Source organism: Cygnus olor, chromosome 1, assembly GCF_009769625.2.
Source record: "Cygnus olor isolate bCygOlo1 chromosome 1, bCygOlo1.pri.v2, whole genome shotgun sequence".
Classification (NCBI taxonomy): Eukaryota; Metazoa; Chordata; class Aves; order Anseriformes; family Anatidae; genus Cygnus; species Cygnus olor.
The window spans coordinates 109,128,829-109,146,562 of record NC_049169.1 but is presented as its reverse complement, the minus strand read 5'-3'; the positions used below and the strand labels follow the sequence as shown (position 1 = coordinate 109,146,562).

Below are 17,734 nucleotides of genomic sequence, written 5' to 3'. Positions count from 1 at the left end.
TTCATTTCTTGAATAAGTCATTGCACATGCTTCCTCTTGATATAAGTTGTAAACAGAATATTTTAGCCAACATTTTATTACGTTTTCAATTCTGCGAACACTTGAGGGGTTAATAAGATGCTAGAACTCAAGCCTAACTATAAATATTTCCAGGATTGGGGTCTACGTGTCTGCTCAAGTTCTCTTTGTTAACATTATATGATTGAGCTGTGTGTTACATCACCGCAATAAGGGCTCCTCACGTGGGCAAAATGTATTAATAGTCTTAATATGGAGTTGTGCAAGCAAGGTTATGTGCCAGAGGAGTGGCTCACTTGAGCTGCTCCAGATTGGCTGGGGAGATAGCAAGTGTGACTGTGCAGTGAACTATGACAGTAGTTTAAAATCTTCCAAAAACTGGAGGGAGTAGCAAAGGGGAGATCACGCTGCCCCAGAGCTCAAATTCTTTCTGCTAATGGCTAGCGGTCTGATCCAGCCTGTTGTTCTGGTGGTCACACTGCTCATTATTTTACTGGTTTACCTATTTCCGTAAAATAGTTAAAAGTTATTGTTATGATCACAGTTTCTAACAGTCTTTTGGAAGCTTTCTAAGATGAATGGAATTCCCTCTTTCTTTCATTGCTTTTGGTGGCGGTGGTTAGGTTTTTTGTTCATTTGTGGTTTTGGGGGTGGGGGGTTGGTTTTGGAATACTCTTCCAAGTGCTCATGTGCGTTGGCATCTACTTTCGTCAGTAGTGACAGTACTGATTGCGGTACTCATTTGATGGAAGAGTGCAGTAACCATGGCACGCAAAAAGTGCGTATACACTAAGGGAAACAGGACAGTAAGAGGCCTCTTTATAGAGGAGCAGAAAAAGTGTCAAGTATTAGATTTTGCATGCCTTGGAAAATCTTACACTGTAAACAGGCAAACAAAAAAAGCCGAGGATATTAGTTTCTGTGGCAGCAGCAAACATGCCATTTCAATGGCCTTTCCCTTCACTGGAAGACGGGAGTTTCAGTCTGAACATTGTGAAACATTTTTCACTGTGAGGGTGACCAAGCACTAGCACAGGTTGCCCAGAGAGGCTAGGGAATCTCCATCCTTGGAGATGCTCAAAAGCCATCTGGATGTGGTCCTGGGCAGCCTGCTCTAGGGTGGCCCTGTTTGAGCAGGAAGGTTGGATCAGCTGACCGCAAGAGGTCCCTTCCATCTTTAGCCATTCTGTGATTCTGTAATCCTGCAATTTCTGGTTTACTCTTTACCTAACATTAAAGAAGTGCAAAGAAGAAATCTGAAGTTCCAGTCTAATAACAGAAAACAAGGGGAATCAAAAGCAGAAAAAAATAAGCGGTAGCCATCCCATGCCCTGTTCAAAATGTGAGTGCTGCTGTCAAAAAGCAAGTACAGATTAACAACATAATGAGCCCTGTCCTGAATGTCTTCAGTAGCTGAAGAGAGTTATGGCAGAGCCAAAGGCTATGCAGATGTATATGAATTGCACTGGTAATGCCAAAGGTATTTTGTCTTACTGCTAATAACTTTCTGAATCTTTTTGTGCTTCAGTTTTCTACCTGTTAATTAAAGATAAGGTTCACTATGGGCTTTTGAAGTGATACTCATTAATGACTGACAGTTGCTCATTTAAAGCCTCATATGCACAATGAGGGAGTCAAAAATACAGTGTTTAGAAGGAGTCAATTATTACTGATGGCTCTGGAAGTCCAGCAGGGTTTTAAAAAATAGAGTTAAGCCAGCAACTGGATTCACTAACTGGCTTCTACATATTTATGGCTTTTGTTGTACCTAAACTTTGGTGATTTACGCCTCATCTCAGAAAGAGTCTGTAGCAGAGCGAGGCCTCTCAAAAGCTGCAAAGACATCTTATCCTATTTTGGTATACAGCAAATATTAATGAAAGACACATAGGACAGTACTTAAAACCATGACTTTGCATTATAATCTCTTGCAGCATTTCTGAAATATTTGTTTACGTCATGGTATAAATTGATGAATGGCTGGATTAAAGCATCTAAATAAAGATCCTGATGCAAATCCCCAAATTTGCTGTTAAGTAAAGCTGCCTTTTAAGGTTGTCCCTCTTGAGGTATGTATTGCTGAGATTTTTACTCGCTTACATGTTATTTCCATCAGTTCAGAATAAAAGAGATGCAGGCAAGAGTATTTCACGCTTGGCTGGCTAGCACCTCTCCACTTGTGATATAGGTCCAGTTTGGCAGCAAGATAGAAGCTAACAGCTGATCTCCATTACAATTGCTTGCAGATAGTGCTGAGATTAGTGAGAACACTGGGGAACCTTGGGTAACAACTCTTTTGCCTTATAAAAGTTGCACTGACACATCAAAATCCCTCTCTTTAGAGAAGTAAAAGTCAAAACTATGAAGGCTTATTATTCAATTGCTGCATGCAGAAATGTCTAACTTGCTATTTGACCAAAGTTTTGCTCTGCTTTTTGAGTAATTAAGGCATTTCTCCATTTAATTTTCAGATGGCTCCTGTTTCAGGTTTGCCTTAAGCCTCAGACTTCACAGAATTGCAGAATGGTTGAGATTAGAACAGTCCTCTGGAGGTCATCAGGTCCAACCCCTCTGCTGTGGAAGGGGTTTGAGGATCTCCAAGGATGGAGACTCACCAACCTCTCTGGGCAACCTATGCCAGTCCTCAGTCACCTACAAGGAGAAGAAGTGTTTCATGATGTTCAGGTTGTACCTCCTGTGTTCCAGTTTGTGCCCGTTGCCACTTGTCCTGTCACTACGGACCACTGAAAAGAGTCTGGCTCTGTCCAATTTGCACCTTCCTTTCCATAAGGTATTTATATACATTGATGAGATCCCCCCCGAGCCTTCTCTTCTCTAGGCTGAGCAGTCCCAGCTCTCTCAGACTTTCCTCACAGGAGAGATGCTCTGATCCTTTCATTATCTTAGTGGTGGCCATGTGTTCGACTCTCGCAGTATGTCATAGAATCATACAATCACAGAATGATTTGGGTTGGAAGGGACCTTAATGTTCATCAAATTCCAACCCCTCTGCCATGGACAGGAACACCTTCCATTAGAGCAGAGCACCATCCAACCTGGCCTTAAACACTTCCAGGGATGACGCATCCACAACATCTCTGGGCAACATCCATGTCTCTTTTGTGATTATCCCTATCATAGACAATGGAGAACCTGATGATGAATACAAGTCTACTTTAAACTGTGGTTTTAAGTAATCTCAAGCAGTGTGTTGGACTATAAAAGAGAGTAGACTATACACTGACACCATATACATTAATTTACAACCACAGTTAGAAATGGACAAACTTTTTTTTTTCCTAGATGGCACGGTTATTCAAGATGGAAAAACATTATGCCAAACAAAAAGAATGTTTTTGCGAATGCTACAGCTAAAGCCTTTTATCCAACATCAGCAGTCTCCAGGCACACAGAGGAAAGTTGAGGCTCTCTGGAAAGGGAAGGGGAGAAAGAGAGGGACCCTCTCAGAACAACTGAGACCAAGAGGAGCACCAAGAACTGCAGTTCAAGGAGGCCGGACCCAGCCCTGCACATCAAGAGGGAAGCTTATCTAAATCAGCTTTTAGCAAGACATGGATTAGATGAGTCTAAACATGTGTATAAATTGTTTGGGGAGTGGAAAGTGGTTAAGCGCTTTCCTTAATGATTTTTGTTCTTTGTGAAATACGCTTACTGCCAACTATTGAATAGCCAACATAATGGGGAGGAAGGGTGCAGCAGGAAGAGCTGAAAGAAATAAGGGGAAGATAAAGGATGTAAATGAGACTACCAAAATCATACAGGGAGAATGTGAAGAAGAAAAAGGAATGGAAAAGGAACGGATGTGGCAGTTTAGGTCTGGAAGCTGTATTGCAACCAGCTAATAAACCCAGTAATAGTAGGACAGCAACATCACCTCAAAAGGTTTCTTTCTTTCCTGCCAGGCTGAGCTGCTCTTTTCCACCACTTGCTGGGATGCACCCCCTCTGCTAAGCCGACACAATTGCTTGTGCAGCTGGGTGAGAATTTAGGGTGAAGGAACTGCCCAGCTAGAAATTTAAAGAAAATATTTTTTATATTTCTTATTTGTGTCTAAATTTCTTGATACTTATTATAAGGAGTATCAGGCTCCCGTCACAAAGAAAGACCAGTGGATGTCCAGTTAGACCAGGACAGCAATTAGGAAAGCACTGTCTATCAAGATGGAAAGCTCCCTGGAATCAGTGGTTGATGCCCTCATCTGCTGTGGCAATAATTTTCTCCTACATCCCACAAATGTTTTGAAGATTAAAAAAAAAAATAGCTAGAGTGATGAGTTTTCATTATGAGAACTTTCACGGAAAGTGTAACGCTTCTTGCAGCACTTGTGCCCAAAGTACACTGAGAAAGTGTGGTATCTGTTGAAATTGCAGTGTGATAAAAATATCAAAATGTCAGTGGAACTCGGGGTATGCATGAATGTGCTTCGTTCTCTTTGCCAGTTGCCAAGGGACTTTGCAGCCAACGTTATGGTTACAGTTATATTTAACTTCTGAAACAGTTTTGCAGACATACTATAGTGCAACATTTTGTTTTGCCTGATTCCTTCTATTTGATCCCTTCTTTCCAGGGAGATTTTTGTATATTTGACACTAGCAGTTGTTTTGACCATGAAAATTTGGATTTAGGTCAGCTGTTCATAAGCCATTTAGATGGTAACACAAATTCCTCAGTAGGAATACTTCTACCACCAGGAAGAGAAATACACGTCAGACCTCAACAGTCCTCTAAACCACTTGCCTTAGATATGGTCATGTCTGAATTCACATTCTGATGCAAACCTCCCTCTTCAGTCTTGCTGTGCTTTGGTAACAGATTTTGCTATGGTATGTGACTGATAAGAGCTTGGGGAACAGCTTAACAAAAAGCTTAATGCTAGGCCGCCCCCCAGGTGTTGATCTAGCCAGAAAAGTGTTATTAAATATATGTGCAGCTTTGCCTCCACTAGTCTCAGAATGTATCACTTAAAATGCATTAGCTCACAGGTCCGAACAAGCACATCAGTCAACAAACAACCAGGAGCTGTTAACAACCTTTGATGTCTTGGATCAGATAAGGATACTATGGTAGACAGTAATATACGCGGTTATGAGTAGAGCCAGCTCTTGGTCAGGATGGAGGCCTACTCTCCCCCACAAAGCCAATTCAGGTCAAGTGTGTCAGCCAGCATAGACCATCAGCGATGCACTGCCATCCTCCTTTGGATGCACTCAGCTACAGAAGGAAAGGTGCTTTACATCCGTCCCAGCGTGACCTGTATCATCATCTTCATTGGATCTGACCTACTGTGCCAGGAGCAAACTATGACTTGTGGCTGTAAGATGAGGAGGACACTGAGAGCAACAGGTGACTAGAGGGGGTTTACAGCTGCCCAACAAACAATAAGGGAACATTAGGACCCATGACTGCACTCCCTGTATGCTGTAGCTGACTTCAGCTCTCCCTGTTTTTAATTTCCCTCTGCTCCTACCCTACAACAAAAATGGCTGAAAATATTTCATTGTGGACAAAACTCAATATAGTTTTCACCGCACTAATTTCAGCAACAGTTAAATGGATAAACCACCTGTAAAACCTTGTATGAAGAAGCTTCAAGAAAAAATCAACTGAAAGCTAGTTTGGCAACTGATAACATGGTCTTTAAGAGATGCATAGAGTGATCTGGATTACATATGCCTCTACCTGTGCTCAGCAAAAAAAATGTTAAAGAGAGAAATTATGCCATCATTTATAATGCCTGCAATTGTATTAAAATCATTGGGGTGGTGTTACATTAAGTCAGTGCAAAATATATACAGAAAATATCTTTGTGATCTAAGTAAGGACTGGCATCAACTAAATGGATTCTAATTTCTACAAATGTTGTTGGTTTAAACTAAGTTAAGCTTCCTGGCTGCCCTTACCTTTACAAATTGAACTGGCCTAAATCCTGAATCCAAAAGTCTGGTACATTAAATTTGCTGAATAATGAAATTATTGACTCATGCAGCCAGAGGTACACTAAGTTCCCATTCAGTTCAATTTTGACGAAAGCTTACTAGTGGAAAGCAGAAAGAAATGGTCTTCATTTTGAGTGCATTCAGGCCTATAATATAAGCTACTTAGGAATAAAATTTGGTGGGTCCCAACATTTGTATGTTTTTTCAGCAACTTTCATTGTTAGCTCAGGTAAAAGGAGAAACCATGGGAAAACTGTTAACAAAATTGAATCACAGTTCCCCTCCTCCTCCAAAAAAAGTTCCTACTAGTCATTAAAGTTGAAGTCATTAAATCAGTTTTCTCTCTTAAATCATAGTTTTCTCTCTTATTCCACTTTAACACCCTGTTACCCTGCTTAATACAAATTAGGTGTTAATGACATCAAAATCAATAATAAATGGAAAAGAGTAATAAGCTTTGCAATTTTGTATATCACAAAAGACATTAGAGTAGATCAGAATCCATAAATAATCTTGTTCACTACAGCCATTCATCCTGAGTGACAATGGATTCCCTTTTTCTACACGAAGCCAAACCTCAGCCTGCTCCAAACTGAGTAGGAGAACAGAAGTGTTGAGCCTTTCAGTAGTCACAAGCAGTGATGGGAGAAGTTCTGCAAAATTTGATCAATTTCTGGGAAAAAAAAAAAAAAATGCTTATTGGAAGTGTTCCTTTGAGCATTTTTTTTTGTCTCCCATCTTCTGTTCAGTGGGACTAATGTGCCATCTGCTGTTTTAATTCTAAATTGTAATAGTTTTTTAAAGATGTTATCATTCTGCAGCATTTAAACAAATAGGTTGGAAAAAAAAATTGTCTTTTTTTTTTTTTTTCAATTTTGGAAACAGTAGCTTATACAAACACTGGAAAAGAAACTGAAACTTCACCATTGTTAATGTTGCTCAGATACTGTAAACACTTAGGGGTAACCCATTTAAAAAAAAAATAAAACTTGCAATGCTGACTAAAATATGATGATCTACTAGCTCCATCTGGTGGCTACTGTGCATTACAAGTTCTTGTATTTTTCCCAAGAAACACTAGAACACTAGCAATTAAAAAAAAAAAAAAAAAAAAAAAGCTTTATGCCTTTTCAAGTTTTTCATCTCATTAAGTGAAATTCTGCAAAACTTCAGTACGTTTAATAACTCATATAATTGTAATAGGGATTTTCATTTCTACATAGTATGGTTGCAGATTTGATACGATATGGATTGCAAATATGCATACATGTGCTTTGTAGTCTTGCATAATGCAGCTAAAGACACTAGAATTATTTGCAGAAGCAGATTTAAGCACTTGCAAGACTACATGCGTTGTGTAGCATCATTACATATCTGTTAGGAGCCAAACCTTTTGCTTGCAGTTGTAAATGGTCCTTCACCCATGTTCACTTACTGCAAATTGTTTCCATGCCTGTTCACAGCAGCACATCCAGCAATAGAAGAACAAGGCTGAGTGGTTGGCACTTTCCTAAAGTACTTTCTTGGACATTATATAAAAAGCTTTAAACCAACTGTGCTAACCACAGAAAGATTAAGAAGAGTTCTGAAATGTAAGCGTTTCCTCCAGAGCATAGCTGGAAACCTGGGAGATGAACCGTAAAGCACTGCTCAAGAAATTTTTTTATAAGCGAGTGCCACCTGGTGGAACACAGGGAAGACTTTACTCACAAAAAAGATGTTTTAAGGTGGTCAGGAGATTTTAAATCGGAGCTTTTAAATCAAAAAGGACCAGCAAAACATTGTCACAAAGCTGCAGATGGCTTGGTGGCCACTGAAGTGGCCCAGCTCTAGTCCCTCCTGAGGCGTGCTCTGTATCCATACAGTGACAGGCTGGAGGTTGCCGTACTTTTAATGGGTATCTTTGCAAGCGTAACAGTTTTGAATCTAAAGCTCAAAAATAAGTTACAAGACATTCCTTTCAATTCTATGTTTTATATGCCATATTTCTAGACTGGTAAGCTCATAATTCCCCAAACCTTCAAAACATGTATAACTGCTATTGCATGCAACACAAAACTAACAGCAAGAGTGGGCCGCACCTCTGTCACGTCTCCTGCCCTAGGAAAAGTGTGGCACAGCTGGGTGCACGTTGCCGGATCTCAAAGATAAGGGTAGAGATCAGCACTCATCTCCAAGTCTTGAGAGAAAAATCAGGCCTCTGTTGAAACTGAACGCATATTTCCGCCCCGAACTTGTTAACGGGCAGCAGTTGCAGTTTCTCAAAGCCAAGGCGCTGCTAAAAATGCACAGGCTTTGGCTGCCGTAGCCCAAGTAAAATCCCCCATTTGATTTTGCTCATCGCTGTGTGGGACAACAGCACTTTTGTGGAGTAAGTAACTGGAAAATCCAGTTCATCTATCCATGTGCTTTTTTTTGCACAAGTTGAAAAGATGTATGTTTCTAAAAATGTAGGATTTACACAGCGCCGCGGGAAACAAATGTGTTATCTGAACTTGACAGATAATCGGCCTGTGCAGCTGACACTGAAATACAGCTCCACGTTTCTCTGACATTAAGTTAGGAAGAAAACCCTTCGGTTTAGATTTAGGTGCACGAACGGGACTGTCCTAAGAGAATGGTGGATATGTTAAACTATAGAAATGCTCACTTCTGTCACAAGGATGAGGCATTTTGCTAGTTCTGTCATCAGCCTGTTTTACCTTTGTGTTAAGTCACAGCATCACCTGATGCTGAAGCATTTTATTTTATAATGTAGAAGTTTGGGGATTGTCACCGATAGGAGCAGCAGCACTTGTGTTTGTATTTAACACTGTTTCTCGCCAGTTCTTTGCCCTCGGCCTCCAAAAGGCCTCCGCAGCAGGGGGAAGCAGCCGTGCCCATCGCAGCTCAGGCCGCACGGTGGATTAGCTGTACCACCGCGGCCCGAAGGAAAAACCCTGGCTGCCCCTACGTGCGTGCCTCTGTTTAAGCGATTTACAGAAGGAACCATTTCCCAGAACTACAGGTGCACGGCCCAGTAGGGCTGGGAGCGGGTGAATTGGGGGGGGGGGGGGGGGGAAGCGGGGGGCGGAATAATAGGAAAAGCCGCGCCCCCGACCCGCGGTGCATTGGGAGGGGGCACCCCGCAGTCGGCGGGGGCCGGGGCTGCCGGGGAGCGGCGGAGAAGGGGCAGAGGGGCCGGGGGAAGGGGCCGGGACCCCGTCCCTGCCCGCCTCGCCTCGCCGCGCCCCGTCCCGCCCCGCCGGGGGCTGGTGGGGGGGCCGGGGGCGGGGGCCGCCCGCCGCCGCCTTACGCAGGCGGTGAGCTCAGCGGGCCGGGGCGGGGGGCGGCGCGGCGGGGGGCGGCGGGCGCCGGCGGGGTGGGGGCGGCCCGGCAGAACCCCATAAAGGGCGGCCGCCGCCGGCCCCGGCCGCCGCACTCAGCCCGCTTGGCGGAGGCGCCCGGATCGCAGCGGAGGGCCCGGGGCGGAGGGGCCCGCTCTCTGTTTTATTTCATTTTAATTTTTTGATTTTTGCTTTCTCGTCCCGCTCCTCTCCGCGAGGAAGGGGGGGTGTCTCGGCGCTCGTCCCCCAGCACCCGCCCTGTGGAAGTGCACCCGAGGCCGGCCCGGGGCTGCCGGGGGGGACCCGCTGGAGCTTCCTCCCCGCTCGGAGGGCAGGGAAAGAGGAGCGGCGGCGCGGAGCGGAGGAGAGAGAAGGAGCAGGGGGCCGGGAGGCGGCCGGAGAGCGGGGCCAGGCTGCCCCTCGCACACCCTGCCTCGCTCCCTCCCCGCCGCTGCCATGGGGAAGTCGCCGCCGCCTCTGCAGTGATCGCGGGACTGCCGGCGGAGAGAAGCCCCCACCGCCCGCAAAAAACAAACCAAAAAAAAAATACATACATATATATATATATATATCATATATATAAATATATATATATATAAGCAAATCTCGCTCTCCGCCTTTTACAAATTAACGACCGAGGCAGAAAGGCTCCGCCAGGCCAGCAGCAGCAGCAGCAGCCAGCCTTCCCCGCCCCGAGCCCGGCGGCCGCGATGAGGACCGGGGGGCGCCCTCTGGGGGTGCTGGTGCCGGCAGTGCCGGTGTTACTGGCCGTACTGGTGGCGCTGGGGCCGTGCAGCGCCGAGCCCCCCGCCACCGCCCGCCAGGCGCTGGTGCGGCCACGGCGCCTGGGCGCTGCCGGCGGCCGGGAGCGGTTCCGCCTGGACGCCTTCGGGGAGCGACTGACGCTGGAGCTGGAGCCCGACAGCAGCTTCCTGGCCCCGGACTTCACCCTGCAGTATCTGGGGGGGCCGCCGCCCTCCCCCTCGCCCTCCTCTCCGCCGCCGGGGGACGACCTCTCCCGCTGCTTCTACGCCGGCACCGTCAACCGGGACCCGGGCTCCGCCGCCGCCCTCAGTCTGTGCGCGGGGATGCGCGGAGCCTTCTCGCTCCGGGGCCGCCAATACCTCATACAGCCGGCCCCCGGCGTCGGGCACCGCCTCGGCGTCCACCTCCTCCGTCGCCGTCGAGGGACCCGACGGAGAGATCCAGCAGCAGCTGCCGCCCGCTGCGCCGTGGCCGAGCCGGGGGCGGAGGAGCCGGAGCCGGAGGGGCCCGCAGGTAGCCGACGGGGGGACGGGACGGGGTCTGCCGCAGCCACACCTCGGGGGGAGCGCGGCTGAGGTTGCCCCGAGGTCGGGTGTTGAGCACCGGTGGGTGCTGGGTTCCCCATTGTGGGGTTGTGCAGCCATCCCCTGTGCCGCTCACGTGTGCTTTGCCTCTGTCTTGCTCGCTTTCCAGATGCAGAAACGAGGAGCAAAAGGAAAAAGCGGTTTGTGTCCAGCCCTCGCTACGTGGAGACCATGCTGGTGGCCGACCAGTCCATGGCCGAGTTCCACGGCAGTGGGCTGAAGCACTACCTCCTGACGCTGTTCTCCGTGGCGGCCAAACTCTACAAGCACCCCAGCATCCGCAACTCTATCAGCCTGGTGGTGGTGAAGATCATGGTCATCTACGAGGAGCGGAAGGGACCTGACATCTCTTCCAATGCCGCCCTGACTTTGCGAAACTTCTGCAGCTGGCAAAAGCAGCACAACCCGCCAAGTGACCGTCACGCAGAGCACTACGACACGGCAATCCTCTTCACCAGGCAGGTGAGGGACAAGGAGGCTGAACCGACCCCTGCGCACGTTGCCCCCTACCCCCAGAGGCTCTCTCTGCTGGGAGTCCCCCAAAAAAGTGTTCGGAGGCAGTCCTGTGGCATTACAGGTTCAGCAAAGCAGGCTGCAGTTGGAATGAGCCCCTTTTTATTTAGCCATTTATTTTACCCTTTATGCTGTCCCAGGTGAAACTCACAGTATATGCAGCATGCTTCTGCCTTATATTTCCAGCAGGGCTAGTATGGAAATTACGCATTTTACTTCTACGTGTAAGCCTTGTGTATGTTCCAAAGACAGATTTTTGCCATCGTACCCATTGAAGTGCTGAATATTTATACTCTTTCCATAAGTAAAGGCAAGCTGCCAGGGTTGGATGTTGCTTGCCAAGGTTAAGTCTCTGATCTGATTAATAATGAAACTGCCTTTTTTTTTTTTTTACAGGACCTCTGCGGTGCCAAGACATGTGATACTCTTGGGATGGCTGATGTGGGAACAGTTTGTGATCTAAACCGCAGTTGCTCTATCATCGAAGACGACGGCTTACAGGCTGCCTTTACAACAGCCCACGAGCTAGGTACTTGCAACTTAGAAATGAGGTTCCGGCTGATTAATTGAGGCCGGCTTGATGACGTAAAGCCCAGAGCTCCCCGGCCCCGCTGATGGCTTGCCCTGTGGGGTGCGGGGCCCCTGCACTCCCCTGGCACGGTCAGGAGGAGGCAGAGATTTGCTGTGGAGTGGGGTTTAGCTGCGGAAAGCAAATCCAGTCTGCAAGAGTTGTGTGCTGGACTGTGGCTGCAGGAAAAAAGCCTGTGAGGAGAGGGAAGATACGCTGTAATCTGCTTAAAACTTAGTACTGTTCAGATCAGGATATTCTTTCAGCATTTAAAGGCTTTGAGCGGCTCTAGAGTTATACATACAATAGCCTTGGTAACGCATAGGACAGACTTCATAAAATCACCAACTTTTTTCCCTTTTTTTTTTTTTTTAAGGCCATGTGTTTAACATGCCTCATGACGATGCAAAGCAGTGTGCTGGTATTAATGGAATAAGCCGGGATTTCCACATGATGGCATCTATGCTTTCCAATCTGGATCGCAGCCAGCCTTGGTCTCCGTGTAGTGCCTACATGATTACAACATTTTTGGATAATGGTCATGGTAAGATTATTAAGCTTTCCATTCATGTGGCGTTTATGCTCTTGTGTTTTACTGCTTTGCTTTTTTTTTTTCTTTTAATGGAGTGCTTTCTGCTAAAGAATAGTGTTAACCTTTTACATGCTGCCAATGATTTTAGAAGGTGCTTAACTTTACAAAAACGGTGGCACAAATCGGCTTGAAGACTTATGCTACAATGCAAATGCAGTTCCAGAGATGCAAATACATTTTTCCCTGCTGAAACTGAACTCACTGACAGAGGCTGCTTTTTTTTTTTTTCCTTTTTTCTTCCTTTTCAGGGGAGTGTTTGTTGGACAAGCCCCACAAACCGATCCAGCTTCCTTCTGACTTGCCTGGCACGTTGTACGATGCCAACAGGCAGTGCCAGTTCACTTTTGGAGATGAGTCCAAGCACTGCCCTGATGCAGCCAGTACGTGCACAACGTTGTGGTGTACCGGCACTTCGGGAGGACTGCTTGTGTGCCAAACTAAACACTTCCCGTGGGCGGACGGCACCAGTTGTGGAGAAGGGAAATGGTGCATGAATGGCAAGTGTGTGAATAAAACTGAGAAGAAGCATTATGATGTAAGTATAACTATATATATATATATATATGTGTATATATATATCTCTTGGGTTGCAGAGTAGCACAGATAATGCTTCAGTGAGAGCAATCAAACAGTTTTAAGGGCTTGAATAAATGGATAAATGGAGGCAGACAGCTAATTAAACAGGCTTAGAGGTTTTTTTTTGTTTGTTTTACAAGTGGCTTAGGTAAAAAGTGAGCATGGCTGTGGGTTTTGTGGTTTTGTTTTTACTATATTAACATTTTTGTTTTCCTTGTCATTACAGACCCCGGTGCATGGGAGCTGGGGGTCCTGGGGAGCATGGGGAGAGTGCTCCCGGACCTGCGGCGGTGGAGTGCAGTACTCCTTCAGGGAATGCGACAACCCCGTCCCGAGGAACGGGGGGAAATACTGCGAAGGGAAGCGGGTTCAATACAGGTCGTGTAACATTGAGGACTGTCCAGATAATGATGGTAACTTTTTTCCCCATTTTTGCAGTGGAAAAGGGGGGTCTTGTAGAGGAGGACCATGTAGAGAAGATGATCTCATGTCCACCTGTCTTTCCTCTGCCTGCAGGCAAAACCTTTAGAGAGGAACAATGTGAAAAGCATAATGAGTTTTCCAAGTCTCCCTTTGGAAGCGGACCTGCAGTGGAGTGGACACCCAAGTTTGCTGGTGTCTCTCCAAAGGACAGATGCAAGCTGGTCTGCCGAGCAAAAGGAACGGGATATTTCTTCGTTCTACAGCCAAAGGTATTTCAAAACTCACCCTCATCTACCTAGTCACGAATAGGATTTTTATTTCATCTGACTCTGCATGTGAAGTTAAGAGTCAAGGCATGTAGAAATCTGAAATTATATTTATGTTCTTCTTGTATGTAAGCTAGATTTTTCCTTTTCTCCTCCCTACATGTACAATCTGATCAGCGCAAGCATGCTTTAAATATTCTGGCACAGTCCCTACAGTTATTTCACACATACCACCTCATCTACCCACCCCACCCTAGTTTCCTTTCCGCTCCTTCCATAAGTTTGATTACACTGAGATATGTTTGGAAAACTGTGGTGGTTCTTTGCCAAAACTTTGGTGCTTTCTCATAACAGTTACTAATATGTTGACGGCTTAAAATAAACAAAAGGAAAAATAATTCGTCTTGCATAGGTACTTGAACTCACTGTCATAAGATGTTGAGAGCGAGTAACTACCGGGGTGATGACACAGATGTTTATTGTCGAGCAATACTCCTAGAAAGAAAGGATTGATTATGCCATTAAAAGCAATTTTGGTCCTGTACTTTGAGGACATGACTACCTTCTAGTGACATTAGAGAAAAAATGTCCTTTCTTTATAGGAAACTATTAAAACAGTTCTGTGTTGGCTCTTTTCCAGGATGGGAAGGGAGTTAATAAAATCTGAAATTGGTTGTTTTCTCCTGTTGCCATGGCATTTTATTTTTTTTCAAGTGAGTTGAAGTAGCACTGCATACCTCCAACTGTCTACAGGCTGCTTTGTTTTTTATTTTTAAAAGCATTGAAAATACCAGTGCTGTAGGTCTTTCCTCTGTCTATCGTCTACGTTTTGTATGTATCTGTATTAGACATTTTCAAAAAAGTGTGCATCTTCTAATCAAATGCCCTACCGCTTGTTTCCTGCTAAGGTTGTGGATGGTACCCCTTGTAGCCCTGATTCCACCTCGGTCTGCGTCCAGGGACAGTGTGTAAAGGCTGGCTGCGACCGTATGATAGGGTCCAACAAGAAGTTTGACAAATGCGGCATCTGCGGTGGCAATGGATCCACATGCAAGAAAGTGTCTGGCACACTTGTGAGAGCAAAGTGAGTGCATGACTGCAGCTGCTTTCTGTTTGGTGAATGTTTTGTGGGTGTAAGCTTTTGGTTTCCAAGTCAGTGAGATACTGTCTCAGTTTATCCATGGAACTGAGATTTGATCTGTCAAAGACAGTTGGCTGATAATAGCTCACAGTGCGATCCCAGTGGAAGGAAGCCCCTGACATGCGGGTACACTTCTGCCATAGCAATAACATGGGATGTGGCTTTGCAAATCCCTTAATCCCTTGGCTCGAATAGGTCAGCAGCTCGTGAGCTTCATGCTTCGGCTTCAGATGAAATTCAGTCTTGTGCCAGACAGCTTCTTCCCTTTCCCAGGGACGGGCAGAGGGCTCAGTCTTTCTCTCTTCTCTTGGACAGACCGGGCTACCACGATGTCGTCACCATTCCAGCCGGGGCAACGAACATCGAGGTGAAGCAGCGAAACCACCGGGGTGCCAGACATGACGGCAGCTTCCTGGCCATCAAAGCCGTGGATGGCACCTACATCCTCAATGGCGACTACACCCTGTCAACGCTGGAGCAGGACATCACCTACAAGGGCAGTGTGCTGAGGTACAGCGGCTCCTCCGCTGCCCTGGAGAGGATCCGCAGTTTCAGCCCTCTGAAGGAGCCTCTGACCATCCAGGTCCTCACGGTGGGGGACCTGCCGCAGCCCAAGATCAAGTTCACCTATTTTGTGAAGAAGCCTGCTCAGCCTGGGTCAGAGAAGGTGCCCAGTAAAAAGAAAGAGTCCTTCAATGCCATCAAGGAGATCATCTCTTCCGAGTGGGTCATCGAGGAGTGGGGCGAGTGCTCCAAGTCCTGCGGCTCGGGCTGGCAGCGGCGGGCTGTGGAGTGCCGGGACCCCCGGGGACGGCCAGCCGCCGACTGCGCCCGGGAGCTGAAGCCCAGCGACGTCCGTCCCTGCGCTGACGTCCCCTGCCCACAGTGGCAGCTGGGGGACTGGTCGCCCTGCTCTAAGACGTGCGGGAAAGGTTTCAAGAAGAGATTGTTGAAATGTATTTCTTACGACGGCAGCATGCTGCCGCAAGAAAGCTGTGAGCCTTCCAAGAAACCAAAACACCTGATAGACTTCTGCAACGTTACGGACTGCAGTTAAATAGTATAGGTTGGGAAAGCTATTTTTTTTTATTTTTTCCTTCAGAACAATGCACTGAATATATGAGGGTTAGAGGCAGCGCATACATTCTGCGTACAAAATTCATGGTGAGGATCCACTGAGGTGGGACAGTGCAAATAACCTTAGTTGGCGTTGCACCCTAAAACTATCCTGCCAATTGCAAGTTTGATAGGATAGCAGACCAATGGCACTCACTCATCTTCAGCAGATAAGGCCCTAGGGCATTAGAATTTCCTTTTTTAAAGTCTGTTACAAATTAAACCGAACAGGAGCAGTGGCCAAAGCATGTTTAAGCAAACATTTTGGGGTTTGGTTATTTCTCCTTTCTTTTGGATTTATATTGTGGTACTGATCAAGTCCCCATGTGTAGGAAAGGGGAGCGGAAAAGATAGCTTAAAATAATTGGTCAGGGTTTACCTACCTCACGAATGGCAAAAAAACAGGATTAGAAAAGGAGCTTTAACTAAGTCATTCATGGCTGCTATTGTTTCAGAGAATAGTTTTATATAAAAATAAAGCCATATTCTCTACCTGTAAAGAATAAGAAATATCAAGAACAGTCAGTCAATTCCACAAATAACTAGAATGTCACTCTTTTTAAAGCATCATTATGTCATTCCAACGTGTCTGTCCATTTCTCTCATCCACTCTGATGCCGTTGCGGTGACATATGTAATCCAGAGGCTAGAAAAAGTGGAAAACTTCATGGAGCAGGTAGTGTCTATGAGTAGTTGCTCTTTGTGCCTTGTGCATACCTTCCACGAGCTTCTTTGATTTGAGCTTGGTCCTGCCATACTGTCAACCAGACTTCTGGCAGTGGGCGCTTGAGTCAACACTGACATTCAAGTCTTTTCCTTTACCCCAGCCAATAGCAATTATTTGCATTTTGGTAAAAAGAGATCAAAGAAATCCAGCTATGAATGGGAACCTCTCCTAAATGGCCTCTGATGGGTTTGTAGTGCTCAAATCACTGATAAGGCGGGAAGACAAAGCTGAAGGATAGCAGGTCCATCCACAGCAGTACGCCAACATTAGCATAATTAAAGTTTGTGCCAGTCCATAGACAATGAGAGAATATGGCTTTCCATATGTATATAGTAAAATATATTACTATAGATGTTACATACTTTATAAGTATTTTATATTTCTTTCCCTTCTGGGAAGGGTTATAATTTGTAATAAAGGCATATAATGAGCGTATTTATTTTTATACTTCTTGTCTAATGTGATCTTCTAAGTTATCGCTTTTTTAAAAGGACATATAACAAGGATAGAGTATTTATACAGTATAATATGTTACTAGAGGTAATAAATGAACCCTATAAATTTTTGAAGTGGAGTGTCGTTATTTCACTGGAGTAAAAGTAGTCTATCAAGCAGAATGAGCTTGAATTCTAAGGCAATGTTACAAAAAAAGCTCAACCACGTTTCTCAAAAATACTGGTAGCTTAGGCTACTAATTGACTGTGTTAGTTAAGGGGTTTGGAAAACTCTACCCATAATGTCATATACCATGTTAAAAGGAGTAATTTTGTATTTTATTGCTTAACCACTAACTGGGTGCTCAGCACTGTTGTTTCATCTTCAAAAAAGAAAAAAAAAAAATGAACTGCCACTATACTGATGCCACTGATTTTAATAAGGGCTTACAGAGGGAATATTGCTGTCAGTGGTGTTTATAACCAACAAAATATGTACAAAAGTAGCAGTTTTACCTGCTCCACTTAGTTTTACCCTACTGGGAAAGATGTATTCAAAATTTAAAACCATTAACTAGCAGTCAGAGGTTTCCCTCACAAGTTTCTGGAGGGCCTCAGGATCATGCTTTTCTAATTAGAAGTACTGTATGAATGAACTGTTCTAATGCTGTTAGTAACACGTTTTATAATGTTGAAATACATATTAAGCATTAAGAAACTGATTTTTG

General features: G+C 45.4%; 1 protein-coding gene across 1 annotated transcript; it reads left to right on the top strand.

The window, feature by feature from the left end:
* The first annotated feature begins 9,886 nt into the window (after positions 1–9,886).
* ADAMTS1 (ADAM metallopeptidase with thrombospondin type 1 motif 1) lies at positions 9,887–17,137 on the top strand. Its single transcript, XM_040576446.1, has 9 exons — positions 9,887–10,579; positions 10,760–11,112; positions 11,560–11,692; positions 12,108–12,275; positions 12,572–12,858; positions 13,126–13,312; positions 13,416–13,591; positions 14,497–14,672; positions 15,045–17,137. Exons 1-9 carry the CDS (start codon positions 10,012–10,014, stop codon positions 15,784–15,786), a joined length of 2,790 nt encoding a protein of 929 aa, XP_040432380.1. The 5' UTR covers positions 9,887–10,011; the 3' UTR covers positions 15,787–17,137.
* The last annotated feature ends 597 nt before the right edge of the window (positions 17,138–17,734 follow it).

Bases quoted from the DNA above. Each gene is read 5' to 3' on its own strand.
- ADAMTS1 (XM_040576446.1), top strand. From the start codon at position 10,012: ATGAGGACCGGGGGGCGCCCTCTGGGGGTGCTGGTGCCGGCAGTGCCG. The intron at 10,580-10,759 runs GTAGCCGACGGG...CTCGCTTTCCAG, and splicing joins GGAGCCGGAGGGGCCCGCAG to ATGCAGAAACGAGGAGCAAA. The intron at 14,673-15,044 runs GTGAGTGCATGA...TCTCTTGGACAG, and splicing joins GGCACACTTGTGAGAGCAAA to ACCGGGCTACCACGATGTCG.